The 25137-nt window shown below is 35.6% G+C and overlaps 2 protein-coding genes and 1 pseudogene across 6 annotated transcripts in view; 1 reads left to right on the top strand and 2 right to left on the bottom strand.

The window, feature by feature from the left end:
• B4GALT6 (beta-1,4-galactosyltransferase 6) overlaps positions 1-13698 on the top strand; it is a 37055-nt gene extending 23357 nt beyond the window's left edge. The window contains exons 9-10 of one of the 4 annotated variants that reach the window (XR_013945854.1): positions 4353-9650; positions 11207-13698. Coding sequence is in view for 3 of the 4 variants with exons in the window: in XM_080578404.1 (XP_080434530.1) it covers positions 232-379 (148 nt within the window). In the remaining variant the exon portion in view is untranslated. Of the gene's footprint in view, positions 1-231; positions 3855-4352 lie in introns of those variants that run through there. The other 3 variants (XM_080578406.1, XM_080578404.1, XM_080578405.1) reach the window with 3 other exon arrangements.
• Positions 5111-11533, bottom strand: LOC308188904 (transthyretin-like; annotated as a pseudogene). The gene is made up of 4 exons (XR_013956129.1): positions 11465-11533; positions 9517-9644; positions 6782-6917; positions 5111-5218 (listed from the first exon to the last, which is right to left on the bottom strand). The product of XR_013956129.1 is annotated as a transthyretin-like (transcript).
• LOC308188903 (transthyretin) lies at positions 13598-21328 on the bottom strand. The gene is made up of 4 exons (XM_080578408.1): positions 21171-21328; positions 20246-20385; positions 15790-15925; positions 13598-13890 (listed from the first exon to the last, which is right to left on the bottom strand). Exons 1-4 carry the CDS (start codon positions 21237-21239, stop codon positions 13783-13785), a joined length of 453 nt encoding a protein of 150 aa, XP_080434534.1. The 5' UTR covers positions 21240-21328; the 3' UTR covers positions 13598-13782.
• Positions 21329-25137: the final 3809 nt, after the last annotated feature.

The raw sequence follows: 25137 nt of genomic DNA, 5'->3' as shown, positions 1-25137 counted from the left end.
CTTAGGTACATGAACATACGATGTAATTGTATTAAAAAAACTGGTGAAAGTGGCTGGCTTTTAAAGTTAAGGTAAGTAATTTAGTAATTTCAAATGACTGAGAGGTACTTTCAGGGTTTAAAGAATGTACCATTTCAAAATGAACTAACTGTTACAGTGTCATGCCTAACATCAGTGGAATGGTTTCTTGCAAATCTTTCTCATGTTTTCTTCTTCCAACTCCCTCTACAGATATAAACTTCTGAGGTATTCCAGAGAACGTCAGTATATTGATGGGTTGAACAATTTAATATATACTCCTAAAATACTTGTCAGTAGATTGTATAAAAATATAACTGTTAATCTCATACCAGAACTTGCTCCTGTTAGAGACTATTGATGGAAATGGAATGACAAAGCAACACTACTGGAGCAAACTTTTAACACTGGAAGATACTAATAGACAGTATAGACACTGTAAAACAAAACGAAACAAAAACAAGAACAACAAAAAAACCCTCACAACAAACAGCAGCTTAGAATTAGGGATTTTGACCATTGGATGGTATGATGCATATTTGGGATGAGAAATAAAATTATTGTATGCACCATGCATTTTGTTCTGAAAGAAAAGCCAGCAGCTACCACTCAGATGTTTACAGCATGAGACAACTGTTCAAGCCTTCTTCCTTCATATTCTCTATAATAACCACACAACTAAATAAATTGCAGAAAACAGACTTCTAGCTTCACTGGAAGTAGAGACGGATCCTTCTTCCAAGATTTTATTTTATACTAAATTGCTCCCTTCCCACCCCCCCATATTTAAATGAATGCTTTTGTTCCTTTTTAAAATATGTTTTGTAAATATGTGATGTAAATTAATGTGTGTACATTGCTTTTAAATTGCTCAGTATGCTTCAGTATGTATTTGAGGGTGTTCTCATTTGAATTCTATAGGAATGTTTTTATTAGCATGAAAGAACAAGTGTAAAATGTAAGTATGCTTAAAAAAAGGTTATACCTTATGTGAAATGAAGGAAATATTAATTGTTGGCCAGCTATGACTGTAAACTGTTATACTAGTTTTGAGCTCTAGGCCTCCTGCGTATCTATATAGAAGAATCAATTTCATATATGAACTTGCTCGAAAGAAAGCTTTTAATTTTATTTATTGCCAGCAAAACTATATGATACCCTGCCTGCCATCTAAATCATATTTATATACGTATTGCATGTGTATTATGGAAAATCTTGCGGTTGTTGCGTATTATGATCTACACAAACTCTAACTGTTTCTACGTGTGCCACTAGTGTCAATGTCAGGGATTTTAATGCCTAAAACAATGTGTCTGGGTGCATACAGTATTTTGGTATTGTTCTTTTTTTTTTTTTCTTTTTTTTTTCAAATCCTAGTAAACAGCACTTTTATTCCTCCAAAATCAGAAGAGCCAAAAACGTGTCTTCATTGGAAGAATATTAAAGCTAGATTTTTAAGAAAATAATAAAACATAGTTCTAATGCTTGCAGTGTGGGATTTTCAGAAGCACAGTGTGGGCCAAATTGTTCCACTTACAAAGGCATAAGTGGAACTGAAAATAGGCCAGTCCCAAGTGCTTTTTAAAATTCCACCCATAATATATCAATATAGCTATTTAAGGGCCTATTCTGGTAGAGTGCTGAATGCTTTTATGATGCACTAAGTATCCTCAAGTCTATGACTTTGAATGAGATTGAGGTTGCACAGTCCCAGTAAGGATCGGTCCTGTCTGTTTCTCTATTTTTGTGGTGTTAAATGTACGAGTAACTAGCCTCTCTCCTTAGCTTAGAACAAAAAACATATCTTCTTATTTTCTGTTTGCTTGTAATGTTAAGCTACCTAATGCTATCTCACTTCTAAGTATTATCTTTTCCTATTTTTTTTTTACATCCCTAGTTAATACTAAGGAAAAGGACTGAATCATTTATTTTCTATGTCAATGCAAAGAATACTGACCAAGATCTCCTAAACTGTTTTGTTTGTGACAGTTATTCAACTCTTTAGGAACCAAAGACTGACTTCTGCTCCCATGAAGAATGGAAAGCAGTATATAATAAGGATTGTTTATCCATAGAGTGTTCTGTAATAGTGTTGACAAAGAATACTAACTCATTTCTATGTGTTGCTGCCACAGATAGTGTGGTGCTGTGTATATTTGAGTTTGTTTGCCATAAACACCTTTTATCTCTTTGACATCCCAGCAGCAAATTTTACCCTTAGTCATTTTTAAGTAAAGTTACAATCTTAGTTGTAGACATCCCAAATATTTTGTAGAAATATAAGATATAATGGAAGTAGTTGAGAACAATCGTAAAGGGATATTTTAAACCTTATGAGAATTACCCTAAAATCTGCCAGTTAATATAGTATCCTTTAGCAATGATGCAATGAAAATAAAAAAAAAAAAGCATAAAGTGAACAGAACATCCTTCAAAAGCATGCTTAAGTGGTTTGATCACCTCCTGGTGTATTTTTCTATAACTGGGTATATAGAATATTCTGAAGAATATGGATAAGGGTAGATAATATAATGTATGAACAACTACATCTTCAAAATAAAACCGGTCTTATTTCATAACAATAACACAATTCTTCAAGAACTGTTGAATAAATTTTTAAATCCTTCATATAATTTTGAAGTGATATCTGGTTTTCAGTACAAGTTCACTTACGGTTAGCACTTGCGATTATTAAACATCCTTTGGTACTGTAGGTCTTTACCATTTTCTGACGTATGCTTTGGTGCCCATTTGTTAGGCATTCTGTGAAATTAATGTGCAATTTAAAAAAAAAAATCTAATGCATATATATGTATAGATGCATATATATATACATACTATATTACACATATGCTGTGGCTAAACTAATATAACTTTACAGCTGCAAGTGATTAATCATGTCTGGTCTTAGGAAAAATTTGATTTTAAACCAGGATGTGAAAGGATTATGAAATATAGCTGAGTTCTTAAAAAGTTTACATTTTGATGCCCCAAAGTGATGGATGTTATATTATGAAATATTAATACTAAAACTCCTCTCTAAATAACTTTGATCACTTTGTTGGGAAACTTTAAAAGTCACTATCTTAAATTATATCAAAACAGTGTTTGTATGCTACCTGCTTGAACTCAGTATTATTCTTTAGTGAATTTTAACATAGACAGTGCCTTCAAACAAAATAAAAGTGATGCAGAACTAAGAGTTGTGCACATTCCTTTTGATATTTTCATAATTCTTGTAAAACAGAGAGAGAAGCTGGTCACATTGGCTTTTTCTAATGGTTTTGCTGACCAGGCAAATTAAGGACGTATTCTCTTAGAGGAGTTGGAGGGAGAAGAAAGAGAAAGTATTTTTACAAGATTCTGAAAGTTTTGCAAATTAAAAAGTAAAAATATTACAGAAATATTAACACTGGAATCTGGTCAATATACTACGATACTCTTAAGCCCATTTCTGTATTTTAAATTTAAATAGGAGAATATAAAATATAAAATCCATTTCAAACTAGAGAATATATTGAAAAGAAAGTGCAAAATGTCCTTTTTCTTGGATCTTGCCAGTCTATTTTTCTATTATGTTTACTAATGACTATGTTGTAATGAGTTATTAATGAGCCAGTTACTTAAAAATATTAAAAGCACCCATTGCTTATCAGCAAGAGGAAGTGTACTTAAGATTATTTTATTTGTAGAGGTATGTATGCTAGGCTTAAAGAAAAATGCACTGAAACAAATGCTGGGAATTTCCTGTGTACTATCATTTTTTTTGTTGTTGTTCATGAAAATGTTTGTACTTTTTTATCATTGTCTTTTATGAAATATAATGTTCTAAAGATTGTGTTGGCTTGTTTATTCTGAGGTTCTGTGGAGAGGTATCTTTTGTGTTTTTTTTGCAAAGGGCTCATTTTTCTAGTGCATAATTCCTCAAAAGGACAACAACATGAAAGGGAGTTTGGCCATCAAATAAATCAGGCTAAGCCGTGGTGGGATTGAGCCCTAGCCCTAACCAATTGTTTTCCCATAAAGGGAAATTTATATTCCATGGTATTTAATGTAATTCCTTGGTAATTTAATGGTATTTATATGCTTTCAGCTTTTGTTTTTGTTTTCCTGGGCTAAATGACTCAGCATTTTTACATACTTTTCCAAGAAAGCATTGCTATTTTGTTCAATTTCATAATGGCTTTTCTCTTGTTTAGAAATAATTTTCCTTATATATGGATTACAAGAATATGAAATAGGATTCATCAATATTTCTCTTGGCATTAAGTGTAGAGATGGTTTTCTCAGGAACTAGCAATTTTCATTCGTACCTTTTCTTTTTTATCTTACAGTTATTAGAAAAGTGTCTGAAGGTTAGAAGTATGCAAGTCTTCTGGGAGGAATACTTAAACTGAGGACAAAGTTATTTGCAGAACTTTGAGTTTTATGAGAACACACATACATCTTCAAGTATGTTTTATAGATACACTTTTCTGCAGTACTGGATATGGACTGTCCTTGGAAGTTTTACTGGTTATACTATATTTAGAAGTAGGAAAGGAGACTTTTTAAGTACACATAGTATCCTTACATGTTATTGTACCCTGCTGTCACTCAAATGCTGCTTTTGCTTCTGTATTTTCAAAAGCAAAACTGGGAGGTAAGATTATTTGATTAATATGTGGGACCTTGAGTTCCATGTGACCTCATCCATCGTGGGCTTCAGGAATACATAGATGGCAGGTGGTGGTTTGCATTTCCTGTGCACTTAATTACCATGAGACATCTTTCATGTGTATTTTGTTCACTTTGTTGTCAAGGAACGTAGCTTATTAACTTCATGGAAGACTTCAGTCAATATGTTTTTTTCTAAACTGAATGTGTTTCTCTAAATAGTTTTATTCAGCAGAGTAATTGAAAACAAAGTCAGTACATCTTCCTAAAGTTAACAAAGGGAATAAACAACTTGATGGTTATTGTTAGTGATTTACTATGAAAGTTGCTATGCAAATTCTAAAATTGTTACTATGGTCAGAAACTATGTTTTTACTCTTACCGTTTATGGAAAATTTAATTTACATATCTAAATTTTCATGCTTAATATCAATTTCTATTCCACTGGCTCACTAGCTACTGCTGTAGTTGAGTAAGAAAAGGGACTGAGGAGAGTAGCAATGGAGTAATATCGATAATCAGCATCATTAGCCGTGAACACCACCTGGAAAAAGAAGAAACAAACACAAGACAAATAAGAATTGATCTCTAGTTATAAACCTACACCTAGATGGAAACATTGTGATTGTTTAATTTGACCTCCCAAAAAATTTGGAAATATCTTCTCTTGTGGTGATGTGGCCAGTGATCTGTCACACACATATCACTGGTTAAATGTCCTTTGTTAAAAGCATACATGCTACTTAAAGTATATTATTTATGGTTTTATCACACATTTATTATCCAAATAATAATTCTTATTATTAAAATAGTAATTTATTTGTTGGTATTGATAAATGACTACAATATTATTTTTTTTTCTGTGAACACTGATTCTTTTTTTTTTTTAAGCTACTCTTTCAAGTATTTTATTAGTTTTTGTTGTTCTTATAAAGTCCTAAATGTTGAGGAAAGGAAACAGTGTTACAGCAACTATCTTTACTCCAAAATATGAAGCAATGCATTTCTTTAATCCTGCTTGAGTATCTTGTAGGTACAGAAGTGCTGCATTTGGCCACGGCTCAATAATGACCTTCCATAGGACAGTTATTTACAACAGCCCTTTTAGGTTTTGCTCCATCAGCTCATGTTCCTTCAATTCCTCCCTATAGATTAGTAGATTATTTTTTATTGAGAGAGGAAAGATGATAGTCGGGAATATAGACGTGAACACTTTCTTGAGGTATAATCAATTCTCTTGAACATTATGAATCTTGCATCTTATCTCTTGTTTCAGTTATCACAGAAAGCAAGATTGTCCAGTGTTAACCTTCGTTATCATCTAGAATAAGAATTGTCATCTCTTACCCATTTCAGGGAGGCCAAAGCAAAATTTAGGCCAGGTGCTTGCCACTTTTTCTCTAAGGAGATGAGGAATGGCAGCAGTTGCAAACTGTACAGCTGTGTTGGTGCTCACTGATCTGTCACAGTCCAGCAAACAACTAATACAGGACTGCTGTTGTTACTGAAAGTTCACATGAAGGATCTGACATTGTGAAGGGGAAGAACACAGTTCCCAATGAGTTCTAAACCCTGGAGCTGGCCTCAGTTAATACCTGGTTTGGACCACCATCATCTAACCAGTTTGTCTGTCCCATGCAAATTAAAAAAAACTTGTTATATTTCATTCTGTTGTGAATTGAGGATCCAGGTATCCAGAAAACAATTCACACTTCCATTTATTTAGAAATCTAAATTATAAACTTTGTATGCACCTAAAGAAATATTAGATCCAAAAGGCAGAAATATTATTTTCCCAGGAAACTTAATAGAGTAGTCTACCTGTTCTCTCAAGTCTAGTCTCAGAATCATAGGTAACTGTAGCCAGAAGGATGGAAAACTTCTTCATCGGTAATGCATCAAAGATCTCATTGAGAGTTATGGGAAAGCTAGTAGGTAGATTCTGTCATGAGTGCATTGTCACAGTGCTTTGAGACTGTAGATTTGAAGTGTTAATACTAAAATATTTTAAAGTGAAAAGTAAGTTCAATATGTGAAATTATTAATTGAATCCCACATATCTAATATATCCTTTGCAATTAATGTACAGAGTAAAATGAATACTCACATCAGCATGTTGATGGAAGGGGTTCAAGCCCAGTTTCTTCCAGTAAGAGGCTATATCAAGCTCGATCTTGTATGTCCCTGTTACAAATTGTTCTTTAGTTGTGAGCTCTCAGAGCTCTCGATTTTTATTGGTTTGTCTGTACAGTGGGAGAAGAATGCACTTTCATATTTTGGTTAAAAGCCCTATAAAAATGTAGTTCTTAACAATTGAACTCAAGTGCATAGCTTAAGTAATGTGATTAATACCTCTACTGATCTGGAATGGTTTATGTCCATCTGTATTACGGATGCCTCACAGAGCTTATCTTGGCATTTGCTACTCCCATGATCACCACAGTGGATGGCTGCCTGCCATGTCACTACTAGGCATGGTTTGGGGGTGAGCCAAATGTTGACATTATTGTTTGTGGGCTCTTGGCAGAGTCTTAGAGTTAATTAAACGAACTCACATGGAAAACTTCACCATTGCTGTAAGCAATGTGAAAGCTGTATGATGTGCTTAACTATGTAAGTAAATAGGGTCAACTCAACTTTTCCATAGCTTGCTTTCTTTTTTAAATATGTTGAGTTGTTTTATCAGTAGGAATATTTTTTACAGTCAGCTATTTGAAATCTACTGTTTGAAGTGATTGTATGTCAGCCAACAGTGTAGCCTTATGGAATTCCTTGGTATATGTACTAACTAGTTGGTTTTGCATCCTCAAAAAATAGATGCTTTCGTTTGACTTAAAGGTGTTATCAATACTACCCAAGGGTATAGTACTAGCTTGAAACAATAGACTTTTGAACACAAACCAAAATATGGGGCTCTAGATACAATATTGCATACTGTCTCTCAAACACATCTCTTGGTTGAAACCTATTTTTGTGGAATAAGTTATATAAAATTAGGTATTTAATTGGGTAGGTTATTCACAAATAACTGCTGCTTGTATCTGCATTTAGTAGTCACAAACCACTATTTTGTATTCCAGCTGCCAAATCCTTTTCTCAACATACTTTATATTCAACTTACATGCAGAGAAAAATAAAGATTAGAATGTTATTTATGTCTTTGTCCAGTACACTATTTAGGATTTGTGCTTTAATATCGCGTAGAACTATGAAGTCATTTGCATCTTGCAAGATGCTGTCAGTTAGCAGGTTTTTTGTTTGTTTGTTTGTGTTTTATTTATTTATTTATTTATTTATTTATTTTTATCCATTCAAATGTCTCTACTTTTCCTTCATCATGGCTTGATTATTTTTAGATAACTGTTTCTCTAATAAGACTTCTCAGCTAAAACCAAATATATTTTTAATTAAGAAGAGCTAGTTTAGAATCCCTTCCTAACCTTCCATTATTTATAAATTAATAAGACTGGAGAGGTTGATTTAGTATTATCACATCTTTCATATACCTCATCTTAAGGTTACTTTGTTCTTTGATTCAAACCCAAAGTATGTTTTAAGGCTATGATCAACATCCAGTTGTTCAGCTCAGTATCCTAGTATCTCTATAGAAAGCCTCTAGGCTCAAATTTCAAGATATCTAATCTGAACACCCTCTTAATGGGAAATTACATACATTTCTAGTGACAGAGTATTTGTGAAGCTATCTTATTTGTGGAGCAGGAGGCAAATTGTTTAAGTAGGACAACATGAATACATCATTCTTTTTTAGTTTGGTTTGCTTATGCAGAAATGTGCAGCCTTCACTGTAGCTGTGTTTTTCAAGGACACATATGAAATCCCTGTTGCTTTTGCCAGCGCACTGCCCTACTACACCAAAGAGCCAGTTATGTACAGTTTTTCATGGACTTTCTACAAATGCATCTGAGTCTGGAATCATGCTAGAGAAATTGCTATCTCCCCATCTCACTTTTTTTTTTTTTTTTTTTTAGATGGAATATAGTGTTAACAGAATCCTGGGAATAAGGTCTTGGGTGAGACTCTGCAAATATCTTGGAGAGAGAATGTAGAAGAGAGATATTGCTTGTTGAATAGAGAAGGAATGTTAATTTTGGGTAACCCCTAACAATTTTTTCAATTTCATATTATATACTTCTAAGAAAAAAAATGCTTTTGAGTTTTTAAAGTGTTAGTATATACTAAAAATTGATCAATTACCCCCCCCCCAAAAAAAAAGCTATCTATATTTTAAATTATGCAATGATATTTTTTAAAAGACATGGCAAGTTTAAATATTTAAGATTTTTTTTCCTGTTAGATATAAATTCTTATTTGTGGGAAAGATGGTAAGAAATCTTTATATCAACACCTTCTCATTTTGGCTAATTCCTTTTCCTCAAAAAAAAAAAAAAAAGAGGCTATCAATTATGATGTAGTATATGTTCTGAACAATTCCACATTTTATTTTTAAAGCTGTACTGTTGTAGAAAACGAAAATCCTTTTTGAAAGAAGAAAAACAGTCAATAAAGGTGGAATTCTCAACCAGAGTCAGTTTCAAACAAACTAGAGTCCGCCTGACTCCTCTGGTAATAAAGCAGCAGTTCATTGGTGGGTATTAAAATGAAAAATGACCTTTTGTAATGAATTAACATTATAAAGCTATTTTGGTAGTTGAAACTGTAGTACAGTTAAAAGACAACCTGCAGCAAGTAAAATGCTGTTCATTCAATAGTGTATCTTTTCTCTGACTAAAAAAGTCGTTCATTAGAGAACGTGAAGTTTTTTCAACTCTGGCTTTCCCATTACCTTTCTCTTCTCCCACTCATTACTTTGGTATGACTTACTTTGAATTTAACAGTTCCCAAGATCCATCTGCAGCTGCTTTATATAATTTAACTGGAACATTTGGTGCTGGACTTCCTCAGATTGAATCCAGAATTTTTACAAGAGGATGCATGGAATCAGAAGGGTCCTTCAGGTAGGAAGAGAGGATTTTTATGTTGTAAGAAAGGTAAGTCATCGGTCATAATAAAGCAGTAAGGGACCTTATTCTTTAGCTATGCTGAATATACCATCTCCTCAACAAGATCACTGTGCACTGCAGAAATATAGCCTGAAGGTTTCAGGGGGGCTAGAAACAATGGAACCAGGGAGGAAGATGTCAGGGGTTGTAGGGAGGAGAGTAGTCATGTATGCTGTAGAGACACTGCAGCTGTGTGTGAGAATGCCTTTTTGTTTTCCCTTTGGGATGGCTCTTCTACACATCATCTACAGCATAAATTTTTAAATAAGTTGTGACCTAAACAGAAAATAATTAAATTAACAGAAGAACTAGAAATGTTTAAAAATCTTATAACTCTTCCTTCGTATTTTGGGGTGGCAGTTTGAGCAAAGCCTTCTAAATTTGAGGGCTTCTGATGTAGTCTTCTTGCCCTAAAGTTATCTTAATTCTGCTGTGAACTTGGTAAGCACCACATACTGAGTCTTTCCTAACACCATTTTAGATAAGATTTATTATCCCCTGACATCTATGCACAGGAAGAAGAAAAAAACCTTTCTTCAAACATGGGATGGCTGTAATTTCCCTCTGCATACATTCATTAAAAACGGTGGTCATGCCTTGACGTTTTACATACTCAAAGGTAGAGTTGAATTAGGGCTTTGACTTTCCATTGCCTAATTCTTCAGATGAAAAGTGAGAAAATAGAGCTACGTGGAAGGTGCTAATCAGGGATGAGCTCAAAATAGCAATAATTGATCTCCATTTAGTCATTGCGAAATGGATTGTGATGTAGATGGTGAAATTTGCAAGTTCTCTCATACTTCCCCTCTTACAGTCTGTGATGTATCAAATATCCCACAGGCCAATAACCCTGCCCTGTTTCAGACAAATATATCAGCATGTATCTATACCACCCATATGCTCTGAATCTTCAGGCTCACTTTCTGGAATGCACATGCTCCTTTCTACCATTTCTTTTGAGGTAATGGCGATGGGGTATGTAATGCCACCAGCTATTTTCCCAGCTTTTTCACCCTGTGAACTCAATGGAAGTCCTGTTTTTTTCACGAAGTTGGTCAGATATTCACTTTCCCAAAGATCAGAGATTGAGAGGAAGAATGAGTAGGAGGAGAGAGAGACAAGTCCATTCTAGGAGATTTATAGGCTGAAGAAGTCTGGATCTCTAGCTTGCTTTGTTGGAGTAAATGAGTCCTCTGTAAGTGGAGAGAGGAGAAATGGGATCCTGGCTTTGTCTCTGTTCATTGATTGCATTAATGAGTTCATGGGAGCAGTAAGGGAGAAGACTAGAAAAGACATCACTCCAGCATGGATCTACTCAGCCAATGCAGCTAAAACCAACATGGGAGGAAGTGCTGGGGACCATAAGGAATACTAGGACTGCAGGACCTTGCCAGAACTGCCTTGAAATTCCTCATGACCTGTTCATTGTGTTATAAGGGATTTAGTTGCTTTTTGAGTGGTCCAAGGCTTTTGTGTAGTGACTATGGTATTTTTTCACTTCTCTTCTTTAGAACCCTTTTTCATGTAGTTGGTGAGTCTGATAGCAAGTGCTGCTTCTCTAACCAGAAAACTCTCAGTTATCACTGCAGAAGGAGAAAGAAGGACCAGAAAAAGAGCAGTAGGAGAGAACTACAGTCAATACATACCACAAAATCAAAATAATTGCAATAAAATGGAATATTCTATTTTTCACTTACACAAATTGTATTAAAGAAAAAAAAAATCTGGGACTACATCAATATGAAGGGCTTCAATCCTAAGACACTTACCCGTGGCGCAGCTTCAGAGAAAAATACCAGGCCAGCTAAGAAAATAAGAAATACAGAGTGAAAAGCCATTTTGCTTATCACTAGGAAGTCTCAGTGTCAGCAAGTACAAACTGACAGGGTCTGTGATTTTTATATCAAGGCCTCTAAACTGAAGCTACTTATCAAAAAAACAACATATGACTTTCAACATGCTGCTGATTCTTACTATTTACTTAGTAAATATTGAGAAAATAAGTAACCCATACAAACATGAACCTTGTCTGTGAAAATAAGTCTATTCTATTATTGTTTGTGGGAATATAGTAAATGTTACCTACCTTCAGTGATCTGTTTTCTTGGAAAAAAATGTCTATTCTGTTTTGTTTTTCTTTTTGCTGAGTAATAGTGCCATATAGTTGTCATATACTTAAGAGATATAGAAATTTCTTGTCAACTCGGCAATTTCAGTTTCTATGAGAATCTCACTGTGGTTACAGTGGGGCATAATTGACTCATCCATGTTTATCTGTTAAGGGATTTCTCCCTGTGGTAAGTGTATAATGTGTGAACTATCTAGTTTTCTTATGTATTCCCCTGGAGGGAAAATACCATCTTTGGTTTCCAGCATGTTAATTAGGTACATACATACCCATTTCTGAAAGTACAGCTAAATAGCATTTTAAATCCTGTCACTTTAGTTGTTCCTTAGATTCAGTACAACTTCGGGACTTTACCTTTACAGCTGCAAGTCAGCCCCCACCAGAAGTCTCTATTTCATTTTTGGAAAATGTTATTTCCTGAAATGAAACTCTTTCTGATTTTTGGCTAGGCCTATGCAAATACACTCTTACTATATTTACCCTGTCCTCAGGTGGATGACTACATGCAGAGTAGGGATGTTAGCCTCTTTTTTCTTTTTCTTTTTTCCTTTTTTTTTCTTTTTTCCTTGTTATTGTTTTTATTTTTTATTATTATTTTTTATTTTTGATGACAACACATGACTTTAGGAACATATTTACATTCTAATTAAATGGCTAGGCATAGACTTCTGCAAATCAAACCTACTGATTTTCAAGCTTTAGGAATAGCAGGTTCACATGAAATGGCATGCATGCTTCAACATGGGTGTTATTTTGAAACTATTTGCACTGTTTACTAGAATTGTGTAACTTTGTTGGAGTCCAGAAATCAGGGAGAAAATTAACTAAATAGCTTGTGAATTCTCTTGGTATGCAGTCATCCCAGTAGGCTCTCAGTGTAGAGATCAGCTCCAAGGTCAGTGCAGATGAGTACTGATAGTTTCTGAATGGCATGAGTTCAGTAATGACCTCTGTCATTTCCATAATCCCATTAAACAATAATTCCTCTGCTTCGGGATATTTTTAAATACAATAGGCCATAAGTCTACAGAAATCACTGCTAAAGCCCTCACACTCTTGTGCCCATTTATCAACAATGTTATTTGAATCACAGTTACTCTAAAGTTTGCCTTGTTCTGCTTCTAAAATTTTGAAGAGCATATTCAGGTGATGCTTCTAATTTAGGACTTTTTTTTTTTTTTAATGGGTAATGGCTAGAGATTTGACTTATTAGAGATTTAATTGGAATGCACCTGAATATGGTAGCCAACTGGGTTAAAGATCAGAGTTGTTAAAAGTGGTGGTAATTGAAATTACTTCAGAACTTTCTAGATTCAGTGAGTAGCAACTCTTCCTCTTGAAATCAACAAAGTATGCCTTAAAGTTTCAAGTAAAGCTACATAGATTTTATCCAGCTCTCTACATCTATATATTTTAACAATCTTTCTACATCGTTTGCTGCTAGATATTCAGAATTTCTCCTGTTTACCCTGTGACCTGGTTGATTGTGGGACTGTCTCTTCTGTGTGCAAACTATGAATAACATAGATGATTTTATTATTTTGAGTACGTTTGGTTGATTTTTTTTTTTTTTGAAGTAGCAGAACTCTAACTTTCTTATTCTAAGCCAGTTCATTTGGTGAGATTTTGTTTAAGGTACTGGAGAAAGATAACAGAACCAAATCAAGTGTTAGTTTACTTCCATATGCCACACACAGTTTCCAGATGCCCTTTGCACTTAAACACAAATCATGGCACTTTATAACACAATAAAACTTCACCAATAGAGTAGAAATTGTTTTAAAGAAGTAACATTTTATTGACTTGTTTGAATTTTTGCCAGGTTACAAAATGAAAAAAAAAAAAAACACAAAAACTAATATAGCAAAAAGATATGCATTAGCAATAGAAAAACCCTTCCTCCTAAAAGCCTACAATAGTCCTAGCAGAGGAAGGTGCTTGTGTAATGACAGTACACGTTTATTCCTGGGGATCACTGACAACAGCAGTGGTTGAATAAGAGAAAGGACTGAGGAGAGCGGCAATGGTATAATGGCGGTGACCAGAATCATTAGCAGTGAACACCACCTGGAAAAGAGAAAACTTGTGATCACGATGAACAGCACACATTCAAAACTACCTTAATGTTTAAAATCAGGAAGCATGCTCTAGTTCCTGTGTAGACTATTTTGATAGTTCTTTTCAGTCAACGGTCAAACTCCTTTGCAAAGGGTCATGCTCCCCATTAATTTATTACACCTGCTGAAGACGGAGAAATTAGTGTGATTTGGACCAATGTCCACAAAAGCCTCACCTGTGGTGACGTGCGGTGAAGACACTTAACACCTGAGTCAGGCATGCCTATTTCTAGTCTGTGATGTGGAGTGGGAGGAGGAGAGGGAGGTACCTCAAACAACCAGTAAGAAAGACAGAGAGGTGAAATCCTCTGTTAACTTCAATACAACATCTGTGTGAGGTGTCCAAGCTCCAAGCAAGGCAGGCAGTTGGAGCCCAAAGCCACTTTCAATACTTCGGTGCCTCAGTGCTGTTTTTAACACAGCTGATGATGAGTCAGTTCTTAATGGGAGAGCTGAGTTACTAGACTTGCAAGAAAAGAATAAGACCCTTGTTCTAAAAGAATTGACATTTGCTGCTCTCCAAATCAGTTCTTGGAAGGTGAGACACGCAGCTCCCAGGAAAAGTGCCTTCAGTTGAGCCCCTTTCTATGGCTCTCTTTAGTCTAATACTTGAACTGTTTTCTGAACTGTCAGGACTAGAGAGTTCGGTCCTCCACCCTAGTCCTGCCAAAGTCTAAGCTGCCAAGACATGAGAACTGAAGGCTAGAATTACCTTGTACACAGATGGTCACTGAACTTTGCCCACTTCCTAGGGTAATGTAGACCATTACGTCAAAGGAAGGCATCTTAACAGCCTAGCTGGAACAGTCTCAACTATGTGCTTTTAAACACCTTTTGAGGTGAAATTCTTAGGTCCCAGCAATTTTCAGACATCCAAATGGTTAGGGAATATTTATGAGGATTATCTGTTTGGCCTAAATCACTCAAGTTGCACCTCAGGCTTTTATGGATCTGGGCCTTAGTCATTTGTTTTAGTCTTCCACAGGTCTCCATAAATTAACAATTTAAAATGTTCTACAGAATAATTCCATAGTCATTCCAGACCACTGAACAGAATGTTTAGAGAAACTTAAGTTAAATGGCAGTGTAAGCCTCAAGAATGTAAACAAAATTTTTGGAAGTACTAAGTAAATGTCATAGAAAAGAGCACACTATAAATCAATGCCGGACTGAAAGCAAAGAGGAGCATGTGACATGAAAAAAAACCTGACTATGGAATTTGGGTATCAATGAAACAACCTATTTTTATTTTCCCGCTATGGTTATTTCTTTATCTTTTTATGCCTCTTTTTTTCTTTTATCTATTTTTTTTCTATTGTATATATCAGTACTGAGCATCATAAAAAATGCACACCAAAAAGAACATTTTTTTTTGCCTGTAATTACCAATCATACAAGAATTCAGGTGACTGGTATGAAGGATATCCCCCTGATTAAGTAAGAGTTAATGTTCTATAAAATTAAGGCTTCCAAATCTGTATATTCCTTCAGCAAATTAAATTAAAGGAGACTATGTTCTTTTTGTGTGTTTTTGTTTTGGTTTGTTTTGGTTTGTTTGTTTAGTTTTAAAACGCTGCATGGTTTTGAATAAAGTAGCTCTTTTTGGACAAAAGTCTCTACTAAACTAAATGGGCACAGCTCCTCTTTGAAGAGCTGTGCCAATTTGTACTTGCAGGTAATTTGGCTACTTCCTCTGGCTTAGCTGACTGTTTACTGTCTTTATTTGCACAATGTTAGGTGGCAGTGAACCATTTTATTGCATTTTCAATATCAAAGAACTACATTTATTCTGTCCAGCTCATGCTGCTGCATGGTATATAGGTTATTAGGTATATTTGCAAATACTTACATCAGCATATTCATGGAATGGGGAAAGGCCAAGTCCTTTCCAGTAAGAGCTGGTGTCAAACTCAACCCTGTATGTTCCTTCTACAAACTGTTCTTCTGTTGTGAGCTCATGGATCTCACCATATTCTGTGGTTTTCCTGTAATGATAAAATACCTATATAAATATTTTATACTGTCATTTAATTGTTAAACGGAAACAGTCAATGTGGAGTGTTAAATAGCACAGGTGCTGTATAGCCAAATTCAACATTGAATGATTTCTAATAATCTGAAATAATTCTCTCCTGTGTAGTGTATGCTTCCGTATTGCAGAACCTGTCCCTGCTACCAGCTTATCCACATACATCACAAATTAAAGCTGACTGGCTTTCTTTGGTCATTTTTGTTGCTATGGCAGGGATTATATTTAAGACCCCTGTTTTAATATCATGTTAAACTTGTACCAAGTGCCCTCTGGAACCAAATGTTAGTGGCTTAGGAAAAGGATTGTCATGATGAAAGGCAAGATGCCAATTCTCAAATTATAATTAGAGAAAAGAGATTTTAGTGGCAAATGATTTTATTCAGTAGTTATTAGCACTGAGACTATAGGTTTTACATCTAAACACTGATGTGTTTTTATGTAACCCTGAATGGTAGTGTCTTGGAACAGCAATTTAGCCTCACAAGATTTTATTAATTCAAATTGCCATGTCTTGGTCAAAGAGCAGGGTCCTCTTCCACTGGGTGCCATGTAAATGAGCAATAGGAATTGCCAGCTCAGAGAGATTATATATTCAGCTTGTAACAAAATGCTGGGTGAATGGAATCCAGAAGCAAGGAGGAAATATAGTTGGCATTGCACCCTATTAGTCTGAAAAAGACCAAGCTTTGTTTGACAACTGTTTAAATATTTACATATTTGGCTCCTAACTCCTTTATATACCCTTTCCCTCACTATTTTATTTTATTTTTATTTCAATCTTTTTATCTGATTTTATTTTTTTCTACTGAAAATATTTATATAGCATTTCATAACCATTTGGTGTATCTGAAGGAAAAATAAAGAAAACTTTGACTTGAAGAACTAGTAGGACTTGCCCAGCCTATGACAAGGATAGCTGCCTATGCAGAAAATAGAAAAGCATGAAGAGGAATAGAGGGAGGAGAGAATGCAATGATCTACTGCTTCTTATCAGAGAAAGAATCAGTTGTGCTATTACAGCTTTCCTTTCCCAGCCTCCTCCTACTACTCCATCTTGCTTGTCTTCTTTGGTTAACGATAGTGAATGACAAAAGTCTGAATGATGATCTTTTGCTTAAATTAAGAAGTTACAAAATCAAAAATGCTGTGGTAGTGTTCAGGTTTTCTTACATTTCAACTCTAGCACTTTGAAGACTAACAAAAGTCTCACAGGTCTAGTACAGGTGAAATCAGCAATATCCAGGTATTCTTTCCATACCTGTAGAGAATCCAAGCCATGATTGAAACATGTCTCACAGGCAGTCTTTGAAGAAGCGTTAGTATTTCCTCGCTTAACCTCTCTTGCCTTTAGAAAAGGCAATAGGCAAAAGGCTGAAGATCTCATTGACAAGTGCTCATGTGTCCTTGAAAACGTGACGCAATGGCTGAGATTCTGCAGAACTGTTCAGGCTGCAAGTTAGCAATTCACACGTATCTGCTTAGAAGCTAGATGGTTTTGACACAAACCATTTAAAAGGAAAAAATGGTGTGTGACCCAAAATCTTTGTTCACATAAAGAAATTTTAGTTTAAGAAAGACGTGGATGCAGCTTGAATGGTGCTTTCTGTAATTATCTGATCCAGAGCTGCAGATGTTAACCATCAAGAACAGCTGGGAAACTGGAAACAAGGGTTCACTTGAAGCCTTCTGTTCACCACCAAGAGTTAATGGCACTTTCTCTACTTTAGCTATTAAGTGATAGCCATTCAGCGTTAGTGGTTTGCTCATAAGCAAACCCTTAAGTACCACTGTTGTGGTGACATCCAACAGGACAGTGTGTGATTCATATTCTGGATAGAATTAGCACAAGGCAGAGGATTTCCTGCATTCAGCCCTGGTAGCAAAATGGTACAAGTGATTCTTTCTGAGCAGTACTTGTATTTCTGTATGAGCACTTGTATTTCTATCAAATGTGCTGTGACTTTTTATTTTTCTTTGATGATGATTCACACCCAAGGTCACAATGTTTAGTGAATACAGCTCTTGAACTACGAGGCCTAGATTTCCAAAAACATGTGAGCAGTGAGAAGGTCAAAGCTAGTCATGGGAAGAGCTCATAGAGAACCCATATCGTGGGCTTCCTAGCCCTAGGGCCTTCCTCAGAGTGCCTCTCAGCTGTAGTTAAGCTTTCCTTGCATATTTTTGGCCAGATTTATTTTGAAATAAGCCTCTCAATAAAATCAGATGTTATTATGCTAACTTCTTCTCTGCCTTTTAAATATTAATATTTGAAATTCTACAGTTACAAGATGTGTTTGCTAAGTTCCCTAAAATGTGTTAGCAAGGCTAAACAACTACCATCTAACTAAACTAAAACAGCCAAACAAAACAAAAAGTTTTTATAAACATCTGTACAAAATGACACGTTTACAGTACACAGCAGAGGCATATGGAAATTCAAAATATTAACATGCTGGGTGTAGTTACAGATTGTGCTCCTTGATTGCATTCAGATTTTCAACAGATTTATCACAGATGAACTCTGGTTTTCCCAAAGGAAGAAAATTGCAATCATGTGTGAAAAACTATTTTAAACAAGTGTGCTCAACCTAAGTCAGTGTTGTCACTGAAGGCAGCCTTGGTTAAGATGCAAGCCAAAGGAAAGGTCATAATCTTTACCTGCAGTAAAAATGGTGGTTTAATGTTCCCCCAGCAAAATACTTCTCCTTTGCCTAAGGCTATTTTCCTCATTTATTTATTTAAATAATTTAAATAAATGATTTTCTCAGACTTTCTCTGTGGTATAAAGTGTCAAAAGAACTTGGCTAAGAAGAACCACAAGATTTGTTTCCTTGGGCTTGTTAAGAGCAGTGTTGCAAACTGAACAAGAAATCACTAGTATGCTCAAAAGGTGACATTAAACACTTATGTTATATTTATCTTATTCCAGTGTAAGTTGTACTTTATATTACACATTCAAGACCAATTGATGAAACATTTAAATTAACCTGGATTTCCTGATCATGGCACAAATACTTGTTAACAACAAGACATTATCATTGTCTCCACTACTCTTGAAAGCACCCTGTCAATTTTTAAAGAGGTACTTTGTTGCTTGAAGGATGTAAATCCATTCCAAGAGTCATTTTTTTCCTAGATTGACACTCACCCTTTGGGAGTGGAGGTGTCTGTTTTTATCTCTTAACCTCCTTGTTCCTTTTCAATGGGGAAAGGTTTTGTTTTTCATTTGTCTGTTTTGAGTTTAATAAAAAGAAACCCTTCAGATAAAGAAAGGTATGTCTCTGCTTGTAGTGTTCTCCTCTTTTTCTCTCTACAGCTTTTATATAAATCATGTTATAAAAGTTCGAGTAAAAGACAGTTGGATGCTGTAGTAGTTCCTGTCCATGCTTACGCTTGTTGTTCTGTACTTGAATATCCTCCTGCTGCTAGAGATTTCTCTTAGTTAAAAATCTGAATCAGTGTGTTGTTACAATGAAACTTAAATGCCTGAATACCTTACCTATTTAAATTTTAGAAAACTGTATCCCTCTGTTCCACATATTTTTCCAGCAGGCTGAAGATAATAGTATTTGCCTACTTTCAGTGATGTTCTGAGGATGCTTTGTAAGAATCAAGCTGTCATAATAGCAAAAGCCATGCGAATCTGTAGATATGACAACAAAAAAATGCTGTGGCCATGCTTCTGTGTTATGTTACAGTGGGACTCTTAAAATCCTTCATGTTAAGGAGTTTCATACAACAAGCAAGTTTATTGCACAGAAGAGAACTAATACACTTGTTATTTGTGTGTGTACAGATGGAGCTTACAGGAAGGATTTTGTATGTGACTGTTGAAAATTAAGATCTATATCCATTTCACATGAAGATAAAAGGTTAGTCTGGATTGCCTACAAAATTCTGGCAAATAGGCTTTATTTTTTTTTTCCTTTTATAGAAAGACAGGTATTATTGGAGTTAGGAGAAAAACAATATGTATTTATTAAACCTACTTAGACAAGTAGGTAAGGCAAAAATCTTTTTTTTTTTTTTTTAATTAATATGAGTTTCAATTTAAGTAGCAGGTATGTTCCACTTGAATCTTATGAATTCTGGAACAAAAGCCATGTGCTGTTATAGTGTGGTTATAGTGTGTCTAATGCTGGTTATAGTGTGACATGTGAAAAACAAAGTTGTTTTTTTTTTTTTTTTTTTTCATCAGAGCTCCATTCCCTTTATTTCACATTTGTTTGCCCAAGGCGCCTTGAAATTGTTTCAGTAAGACCACATAACTTACCCATTGGCAAAGTCCTGCCAGCTTCCATCTGCGGCCTTTTTAAAGACTTTAACAGCTACGTTAGCTGCAGGACTTCCTCTGACTGCATCCAGCACTTTCACCATGAGAGGGCATTTGGAATCAACAGAGCCATGGGAGACCTTGGGGAAAGCAGGAGAGGTTATACAGGAGCTGTTCACTAGCCCTGCAAAAGCTTTCCTTCAAAGAGAAGATTGCAGAATTAACATTGGCTTAAAAGCAAGTTCTTTGCAAAATGGTATTCAAAGCTAGTTCACAAAAGTTTATGGCTTACAGCAGAATCTTTGATCTTTATACAGATCACTTTATTTTACATACATACGTATACACAGTTTGATAAATATTTAGAGTTGCATGTGTCCCTGGGAAGATGTTATAAAATATACCTTTTTAGTGAGATCAAAAATAAGAAAATAGTAAATTTTAATCGGGAACGTTAGCCTGGGCAACCAACAAAGAAATACCTACAACATCACTAGGAGTGAAAGAATGAAAGAATATTGTTTTTTTTTTTTGTTGTTGTTGTTGTTATTTATTTATTTATTTATTTATTTATTTTATTTTTTTCCTTTTAGTGCTTTAGAGAAGCACTTGTTTGGTGAAAAAAGCAAAGCTATCTCTATATTGAAGGTATGGGATGTGAGTCACAAACTGACAGAAACAGAGAAAAATAAAAGGTCACATCTATATCCCATACCCTTTCATAGTGTCCTGAAATAGATGGATAAATGGTGAAATAAAAGTTTAAAGAATTATGAAGAAGATACATCAAAAAATGGTAGTAAAATAACATTTTAGGGAAGTCTAATGGTTTCAGCATTTCATGGTTGAGGAAGATGCTAGTTGTCTAGAAAATATAGATTATCATTCCTGTAATGATTGAGGTTGAATAAAAAAAAAGACTCACCAGTGGTGCAGCTTCAGCAAGAAATACCAGTCCAGCAAAGAAAACAAAAAGAGCAGAGTGAAAGGCCATTCTGCTTGCTGTTAGTGAGTCCTGGTGCCAACAGCTAGGAGCTGATGAGATTTGGGATTTTATACCCAATCCTACAACAAAACAGGCTGCTTATTGGGTGCCCATATGACTCCAAATCTGCTGATTCTGATTATTTGCTTAGTAAACAGTCCAATCCTAGAGTCGGTCCATGAATAGCACAGCCATTGCAGTCAATGGAAGGACTGCGGGATCACTAGAGTAAAGAGAATAAGTAACGGACACAAACATGACCCTTGCCTGGGGAGATTAGACTCGTAGAAAACCCTCCAAAGAGTAATGTAAACAACCTGTCTTTGCCCAGAATTCCAACCAGTTCTAGGAGATCTTCATTCCCTTGGCCTCAGGTTGTGCATGATAATGCCCCAATGTTTTCTCTACATGTGCTCCATGTTTCATCTTGATGAATTTAATGCTCTCTGAAGACTAATTCCCAAATATAGAGGTGGACTCTGTATAAAGTGATGGAGTTTGTTCATTTTCTGTCTGAGGCAGCACTAATGGTCCATGCTTAGAGACAGATTCCCATGTCTGCATTTGCTTTTTTAAGAAGAGCAATGTTTCTTTTTGAAACCTAATTTAGATAGGATCTGACAACATGCTGACTCTCACCAGAAGTTCCCAAGACTAGGATTCATCATGCCTGACTTTCAGCTAGACACTGAGTCTTCCTCTTAGTCACTGGAAAGACACCTAGTAAGTTCTGTCCCCTTGGGAAGGCAGAGGTCTAAGAGAAGTGAAATGAGTCCTCTCTTGCTCCATGGACACCAGCAGAAGCCAAATCAACAGACTGGTAGCTTAAGATAAGATCTGGCTAACAGTCTAGTTGTCAAACTCTTATCATCCTGGTAGAGTTATTGTTATGCTCTGCAATGTGCATTTACGTATAAGTAATTTCAGGGGTGAATCCAGCCCTAACCTAAGTTGGAAGGGAGAAGATGTCTCTTGGAGGAATGGCATGGTATAGCTGGGCTTCTCCAGCTGCATCACATAAAAATTGTACTGCACCCTGTGCTAGTTGAGTGAGAAAGAAACAGTCCTTTGGCTTTTCTTTCTTCCCATGTCCTGAATAACCCTGACTTTATACTTCTGTTCTTTGACGGTGGTAAACTTAGTTTTTACTGTTTTCACAGTATTTAAAAAAAATGCAATTTTGCCTCTTGGGTGGGATTATGGTGAAGGTCTTAGAGGTTACAGACAGTATTCTCCAGAAGCTATGTAGTCTGTTCTCTTTTGGCAAAGTTGTGGGTTGGAAAAAATCTATATTACAGTAATCTCCTGAACTGGGATCACAGTGCCCTTTGAACTTACAGCAAAGCAGGCTAATACGTAAGTAGCATTCTATGCTCATTTTGCATGCACGTAAAAGTCAATTTGAGGTTCCCAGCAGTAACAATTCATGCTGCAATCTAGTGCTTGTGGGTTCTATTCAGATCTTGGAGAGGTAAACACTGCTTTTAGATCAGTGCATCAATGTTTTATTTCCTTATTTTGCTCTCATTGTTTATAAATATTTCTCTGAAGCAGTAAGGCTTTGTATGCCAGGAAAAGAAATTATCTGCATTTTAGTGCAAGTAGACAGTCCTCTCATTTTCTGTCAGCTGGTCTGCAAGGAGATAATGCTAAGGAGCTAATGAGTCTGCCTGCACCTGGAATTGCCCTCATATGGGAGCAAGACTTCAAAAAAAATTTTTTTTTTCCCTAGGTTTTCTGCAAGATAAGTGTTTCTGAAAAATCAAGTCTACAGTGACAGTATGTTTCATCTGTCTGTATTACCTAGTTTACTTTCCTCTTTTATAACATTGATCTTTTGGTAGCTGGCTTCCGAAGTGAATAAGAAGCATGGAAAATTCTACCCCCAAATGTGTTTTTTTTTTTTTCTCTTCCTTCCCTTACAATTTTTTTGGACTCTCCCCTTCCCAAACATAATCTAAATAGGGATTCTTTGACTATTAGCAGGGTAACCATTTTGGAAAGTAAATAGACTCTGTGTTTTTGTGAATCTTTTTTCACACATTTTGCAGGTAACTAGATTATTGCTGTAAATTATAAGATATGAAAGGACTCTCCAAGAAGGTAAAAGTCTTCATTATTTCTCCAGTCTCAGAGGCCATAGGATATCTATTTATTATATTTATACTGAATTCTATTAAAATCCCATGGAAATCTAATTTAGAATTATTATAGCCTAATGAAATTAATGATAGTTAGACCATTCTCCTTCCATTGTCAGTCTCAACTTACTATCACAAATATTGCCAGTGAAATGCTTTTGTTAAAATACATAAGAGGGTCCAGGAATTTGGAATAGCTGGCTGAGGAGAACAAGGAGTGGAATTTTAGCTGAAAGAAAAAGGCATCTGCTTGGAGTCAGAAGAAATGGTGGCACCAAAGAGAAGGTAGAGGCTCCTATTAGGCTGGCTTTAAATAGAGAAGGATGCGGTGGTTCTAGAAGGGCATGGCTATCATCTGGATTGTGTGTGTTTGTACTGTGAGAGTTTTGGACATTTGCATCCAAATAAACTCTAAAATTTTACAGAATGTACCAGCCTCGGTGAATGAAATCTTACTATTTCGAGCAAGAATCAAAACACGTGACTGTAGGAGGAAGAAGGAGACAGGAGATGAGTAACTGCTGAGCATGTAGCAAGTGATGATTGATTGACTGTTGTCTGTCATTTTTAAACACTTTCTGTGTAATGGGAGTCTGAAGCTTTTAAACTAAATAATTTATCCCAGGTGAAAAAATAAAATAAAATATGGGAAAGGTAAATGAAAAGGGACTGAGCACTGAAGAGCACATGGAGTTGGGGAACTCAGCCTTCTGAAGCAGTAAGAAAGCTGCCATAAAGAGCAGGGAACTGGGCAGTTCCCAGAGAGTCTGCTGGGAGGGTACGTGCTACAAGGAAAGTAATGCAACACAGAGCATCAGGCACAGGGTAGTACCATAAAAACCAATGTAAAGAAATAGTTAACAGGATCACTGCAAACACCTCAAAAAAAAAAAAAAAAGATATTTAGGAACCCTGGTGTGGAAGAAAAGGTAGAGTTATACTGCTAACACAGAAATAGAAAGAGGCCATTTGGGCCTGGGGGCCTGGGCAACATGCAAAACCCAGAAGAAGGGAGTAACATCCGGGGGGGTTAGAGGGCTGGAGAACAGAAAGGCAAAGAGTCCCTGGTGTGAACAGTAACCACAGCCTTATGGAAGCCAAGAAATATGAGACCCCCCAGGTATGGAAAAAATTAGATAATCCTCAAATATGTAAATACTTTAAGGCTTATCTGAATTCCAAATCAGTTGAAGTTCATCGCTGAAGAATTAGAATTAAAGCTTATTTTTACTGAAAGCATATTCTTTGCTTGGAAGCATTACAGTGTTCAGGTCAAGAATAAACATGTCCCACTAATACTCTCGTTTATGTCGAATTTTTTTCCAACTGCTTTACAGTGTATCTTTCTTTCTCTTCCATATAGTCTCAAACACTTAAGTTTATTTTACATAGATAAGCTCTTTACTCTCTCCCCTCTTCTCTTCTATTTGATTTTATTTAGAAAACCAACCATTTCACATGGCAAAATGCTCAGACATGTTGGAATATATGACTTTGACCATAAAACCCTGTAAGCTATTCATTTGACATCAGCAGGAAAGAGGCTGATCGATGATAAGCCATTCAGTTATTTGAATAAATTTTCTTACACTTCTAAAGAATTAATGAATTTCTGAGAAAACAAACAAACAAACAAACAAAACCATAACTTTCTTATAGTATGTAGATGTCAAAGTGATTTTTTTTTTTTATTTTCCTGGAATTACATTCCATTAGGACTTAGAGGAAAAGACCTGAGATTTCTTCTTGACAAAGTTTGCCCGAAC

This window comes from Anser brachyrhynchus, assembly GCF_964034855.1.
Source record: "Anser brachyrhynchus genome assembly, chromosome: 2".
Taxonomy (NCBI): Eukaryota; Metazoa; Chordata; class Aves; order Anseriformes; family Anatidae; genus Anser; species Anser brachyrhynchus.
Note: the sequence above shows the minus strand (reverse complement) of the source record. Positions and strands in the feature narration are given on the sequence as shown.